The sequence below is a fragment of the Colletotrichum fioriniae genome (assembly GCF_027942845.1).
Source record: "Colletotrichum fioriniae strain IMI 355084 chromosome Unknown scaffold_1, whole genome shotgun sequence".
Taxonomy (NCBI): domain Eukaryota; kingdom Fungi; phylum Ascomycota; class Sordariomycetes; order Glomerellales; family Glomerellaceae; genus Colletotrichum; species Colletotrichum fioriniae.
In genome coordinates this window covers 567,259-573,258 of record NW_027076837.1, presented here as the reverse complement: position 1 = coordinate 573,258, position 6,000 = coordinate 567,259, and the positions used below count along the sequence as shown (strand labels likewise).

Sequence of the window (6,000 nt, the reverse complement as noted above, 5' to 3'; positions counted from 1 at the left end):
TCCGTCTCTTACTTCTTCTTGCTCCGTCTCTCTCTCTCTCTATTCTTTTCCCATCCTCCATAAATCTCTTCTTTAGTCTATCCTCATCCTCACGTTTCTCCGTGTGGCCGGTTAGCTAAATACCAAAACAACCCACCGCCTCCTCTTTCCGCTTCTTCGACTACTCTTTTATTACATCTTGTTTCAACTTGGTAACGGCAGCTATTTTATCGCATTGGAAAAGATTTGAGAAAAAAGTAGACAAGGGCTTTCTGTCGTGACTGGTATCCGAATCCTTCTTGGTTGCTCTCTTCTCTCAGCATTTCTCGCTCGCACTCATTCGCGCCTTCCCAACCTCATCGAGTCACTCTCTCGCTCGCACCTTCCGTGCCGAACCTCCCAACCTCGACGACAAGACCTCGTTCTTTCCTCGTCAACCACCGCCACAAATTAAAATTAAAAAAAATAGACCAGCGGTCTCGGCACTTTTTCTTCACCAATACTTCTTTTTTTGACGACCTCTTCGACGACGACGAGCTAGTTCTCTCCCGTATCCTCTATTTAAATATCAACAACCTCACCGTATCTACATACACCACCAACCCGCTCGAATTAACCGCCCAATATGGTTCGCGCTACCGCCCTCATCGCAGCCGTGCTGCCCGCCGCTCTCGCTGCTCCCTTCGGCCTCAGCAACAGCGGTGCTTCCACCAACGACTCTGGCTCCTTCATGGGCGTTCCCATCTCTAACCTGAACGCCGCCGACCTGATCCCCAATAAGTACATTGTTGTCTACAACAACACTTTCGACGATGATGCCATTACCTCGAAGATGTCCTCGTTCGCCGCCTCCATCAAGAAGCGCAACATTGGCAAGCGTTCCCTCGATGGCCGCTCCCTCAGCACCTCTACCCGCAACTTCAAGATGAACGCGTGGCGCGCCACCGTCATGGAGGCCGATGACTCCATGATCATGAGCGTCATGAACGCCGAGGAGGTCGCCTACGTCGAGCAGGATGCCAAGGTCAAGATCTCAGCCACCGTCTCCCAGACCAACGCTCCCCCCGGCCTTGTCCGCATGTCTCACGCCGCTGCTGGTGAGGCTGGCTACGTCTTCGACCAGACAGGAGGTGACGGTATCACCGCCTACATCGTCGACACCGGTATCCTTACCACCCACTCCGAGTTCCAAGGCCGTGCTACCTTTGGCGCCAACTTCATCAACAGTGTTGTAAGTATTAGATATCTGTTGAGATGAGTGGGTGAGATGAGAAATGCTAATGAAAACTACCAGGACACTGATGAGAACGGACACGGCTCCCACGTCGCTGGTACCATTGGTGGTCAGACTTTCGGTGTTGCCAAGAACGTCAACCTCATTGGCGTCAAGGTTCTTGATGGCGATGGTGCTGGCTCCAACTCTGGTGTTCTCGATGGCATGCAGTTCGGTAAGTTTCAACAGCCCCACAGTTTAACCTATGCAAATTTCCGAAACTAACATCACAATAAAGTCATTGACGACGTCGCCAAGAAGAACCTCACTGGCAAGGCTGTTATGAACATGTCTCTTGGTGGCTCTGCTTCCGCTGCTGTCAACCGCGCTATCCAGGCTCTCAACAACGCTGGCATCGTCCCCGTCGTCGCTGCCGGAAACGAGAACCAGGATGCTGCCAACACCTCGCCCGCTTCCGCCCCCAATGCCATCACTGTCGGTGCCATCGATGCCCGCAATGACCGCAAGGCTTCCTTCTCCAACTTTGGCACCGTTGTTGACATCTTCGCCCCTGGTGTCAACATTCTCTCTGTTGGCATCACCTCCGACACCGCCACCAACACCCTGTCCGGTACCTCCATGGCCTCCCCTCACGTCGCTGGCCTTGCCGCCTACCTGATGGGTCTTGAGGGTCTTAACACCGTCAAGGCTGTTACCGACCGCATGCTCGCTCTCGCCACGGCCTCTGGTGCCTCTGTCCAGCGCAACACTGCTGGCACCACCAACCTGATTGCCAACAACGGACAGCTCTAGAAGCTCTGCCCTGATAGTAAATGTCCCAATGTATTCCACGTTGGTGGGGTTGGATTCTTTTAGCGTTTCTTTCATTAGAAACCTCAAAGGCATGATGGCGTCACGTTGACTTTTTCGACACGTTTTCCTTGGTTTAATAAGTGATTCTCCCCCATGTGTTTTATATCCGAGGGGGAGATGAACACAAATTCACGGCATTTTAGAGGATACCCAGTCATTCGCACACATCACTGCATTGGCGCGCGGCCTGGACCAGCAAGCAAGCAAGCAAGCAAGCAAAGCACAAGCCTTCGCCATCCAAGATGGGATACCTGGGGTTTCCGGGTGTCTGTCGGATGGTTTCAATTGTATGTAAAAGGAGAGAGAAGACAAAGCAAGAAAGAGAGGGTCTTCAAACCCGCATTTCAAGGAAACAAAAAAACAGGTTCAAAGAAAAAAAAGACTCCCACTCAAGAGTAGAAAAACCCTCGACGGGCTGGTTCCCTCGTATCACTTCATCAGGACTCGAAAATTCATTCTGTCTTGGGTTTTCTCACAACTCTTTTTCTCCTTTTCTTGTTTTTCTCTAAACCCTGTTTTCTTGAACATTTCTTTTTGAGCTCTCCCTTTGAAACTCAGAAAAGACACATTGTATATAAGACAGAGATTCTCAAAATGAGATCTTGGTAATGAGAGCAGACAGCTACAGACTATTCACTTTCATGTTCAACTATGATTACTTGTACCTTTGCCACGTGACTATATTGCCTTCTCCTTGTAAATTCCAAAGATGCGATATAGTTGATGTACTCTTCTGGTGTTGCAGTCATCGCTCATGACTTGGCTCGGAGCTTGCCAATCTAATTATGTCACCTGACCTCGTAACATCTATCTACATATCCTAGGGCATATCGGGGGACGGAGGTGGTTGGCAGTGGTGTATTCCAACAGTCTACACGCCAGCGCGGGAAACCTAATCTGCGTGACCTTACCATATCTGATGATTTTAGGTGATCATTTTTCAACTTCTCCAATTCTATATGCGGACACAGCTGCCCACTGGCTGCTAGTTCCCTCCACTGAGTGAAAAAGTCTCGACAAGATTAGGCTTCCATAAGTAGATGGTCTGGACAGTGCGTTGTTCGGCCTACTTCTTGCGAACAAAAAGACTCATGGAAAACCCAAAACGCGGATGACGCCATGACATATTTCGGACAGTTGGGGGAAACTGGGAGAGAAAGAGAACACTCGCAACTCCCCGAAAGAGAAGGAAGGGATGGAAAGGATGGAGCACCTAAAGGACGGACAAGAAACATGGGCGAGAATTGTCTTGGTGGTGTGTGTGAAGGTTAGTGTTTCTGGTGTTTTGGAGATTAAGGTATGCAAAGGATGAGATGAACTTGGCGTAGCGCTCTCTCTCTCGCATTTGACTCTGTAGCGTTTCCTTTCAACACGGTACCTAGTCTTGCTTCATTGCGTGCCGTTATCCGTTATCCGTTATCCGAGGGCCTCGTTTGGGAAAAGCCATCCAGGGTGGAAGAGGAAGGAAAGGGTTGATGTCGCACATTATTAGACGATTATGATGTCTTTTTCCCAATCCGTTCTCAGTAAGACGGTGCGTTGGCATCTGCGCGGATGACTGGTTCCGAAACTAGGTTCCATGGGGGATTCCTCTTCCCTCCCCCTTCCCTCCTTCTTAACCTTCTTTTTTGGGTGTTGGGGAGACTGAATAGAGTTGACGAGGATGGGGGAGATGGGATGGAGGTGCGAGTGCGTCAGAGGCATCTACCGTGTGTGGGTAAATGAACAAACACACACACACACTCGCTGATGACTGTGGGATGAGGTGAGATGCGAAAGAAAAGCATGTGGTCAGCTGAAAGGTCCGACCAGCGCACGCAAACATTCGTCTCATCTCCAAGACATACACATACATACACACGCACACACGCACAAGCACAGAAACGAGATAAGATTGTGAGTCCTTGCTTGGTCCGGCGTCCGAAGGGGGAAAAGGCGAGAGAAACGGAATAGGAACGGGAGAGCAGCTACCTACTTTAGCCACCCGAGTGCCCATTGTCCTACGGTCACGTTTCGGGGAGTACGTTTCGGGGCCGGTTGGAAAGGATCAGAAGATGGGAAGATCCGACGAGATGGAGAAAGTCAAATACGAGAACGAGAGAGAGTGAGAGTGAGAAAGAGAAGAGGATGCCTGTATTCATTCATCGTGTCACATTTGAAGGCATCTACGTCCCAGATACTTGCCATTCGCATGGTGATCGACCGCTCTCGCAAAACACAAGAAAGACAAGCCAAGAGCAGGGTATGTACAAACAGTGCTATAGAATTGACAAATACTCAGATATATACAGATGTCTTGGCCAGACCTAACATGTCTACACGATGACACACAACGGTAGTATTCCATAAAGTCTGGGGAAGCAGATAGATCCAGCCCAGAGCCTTGGCTGAAGCATGATTCAGCAAGACCAAGAATTGCTTGTCTCTTATTAAACGGTCCGAAACGTCCCGTTTTCCTTTCCGCCTTCTCCAATTCTCCTTGAACGTTCCCCCATCAATCTGGCGCTGGCATTGCTATGTAAAACGGAGATCTCGGGTCTTGGCGTCAAAGGGGAAGGTACCAACCAAGCCCGGGATTCCCGTTCCATGCGCGCGCGCCGTTCTCCGCCAGACGCCACCCGCGCGCAGCGGATGAGAGCGATAAGAGAAGACAACGAGGAATAGTGCCAAGGTAGGTAGGTGTGTGCGCGCAACTCACGTGGTTTGGTGGTTTCTGGCCTCTTGTCTCTGACCCGAGCCGAGAGAAAGGGAAGGGCTGGCCAGTCTGGGAGCGAAGCAGAGCTGAAAGGCTGGAGCTGCATCCCACGTTTCAGAAATCCCTAGACTTGACCCAGGTGTCGGGGAGAAGGCGAAAACAGGCCCAAAAAGGTTATAAAAAAAAAAAAAGCACATAATACGGCCCCGGTATGTGTGCGTACAGCAGGTACCTAAGCAGTGGAAACCGGGTTCGGCCTTGCGCATAAACGCCGAGAAGTCTTCCAAGAGCCGCATCTCCTTCACTTGCAACTGCGCACTGCTACCTCCTGCAACGGGTACGAAAGAAGACGAGACGAAGGACTCTGGTGGCGGGCCTTAAAAACAGAAGAGCAGACTGCGCAGCAACCTGGTAAGCCTAGGCGGCTCCGTGGGTTCAAAGGAGAAGGGACATATAGAGGCATCGCGGCGCTGCATGCTTCATCTGATTATACGTGACTTGCAATGTCCATGTTCGACAGGAGGCCAAGCCAAGCAGGCCAAGTGCTTTCTGCATTGCGGTGATGACCAATTCACTTAGCTAAGGGCTTTGGGACGATAACTTGGATTTTGGGGTTTTGCGTCTTTTTATCACAACGGTTCCCTTGCCACGAGATGATTTGAATTCATCGGCCGTTGCTTTGGCTCTTCCTTGGACTTCGAAATCGAGACGAGTTCTTCCAGAGCAGTCCTTAGAGACAGGTCATATCGATCTTGGCGACAGGCTCATCTACTTGATGCCATGGCAGCGCCTGTCATCTCATCGTCACAGGCTCCGGGACCAGACAGAGATGGGGAGGCTTTCCACTGATCTAGCCTTATGGCTACTACAAGGGCTTGTCGTAGTCAAAGGAAGAAACACGTGAAACAGTGGAACACGGTCAAGAAATGTTTGCAAGCCGGAGCAAAAGAGCGCGTCCCGAGAACAGTGGAAGACACGCCCGCCCCGTACCCGTCACGTGATGGACGGGGTCTTTGCCGGTGGGGTTTGATATCAGCACTTCTTCGGCACAACCACAGTCATGACCACCTTGCGATGGGACTGAATTGCAATTTGACATCCGTGCTTGGTTTGGGGGATTGGTAGAGGGACGGTGGATGTCACTTTGGAACTGTGTCGGACACACGATCGATGTGAACGCAGCAAGACGTCAAGATGCGTCGCGAAAAACCCATCACGAGGATGGTGTGTATTAGCAAGA

At 50.7% G+C, this 6,000-nt stretch overlaps 1 protein-coding gene across 1 annotated transcript; it reads left to right on the top strand.

The window, feature by feature from the left end:
* Positions 1-604: 604 nt before the first annotated feature.
* N0V96_000169 (uncharacterized protein) lies at positions 605-2,005 on the top strand (the record flags this gene model as incomplete). The annotated part of the gene is made up of 3 exons (XM_053191688.1): positions 605-1,210; positions 1,274-1,427; positions 1,491-2,005. The coding sequence occupies 3 exons, from the start codon at positions 605-607 to the stop codon at positions 2,003-2,005; spliced, it is 1,275 nt and encodes a 424-aa protein (XP_053050772.1).
* Positions 2,006-6,000: the final 3,995 nt, after the last annotated feature.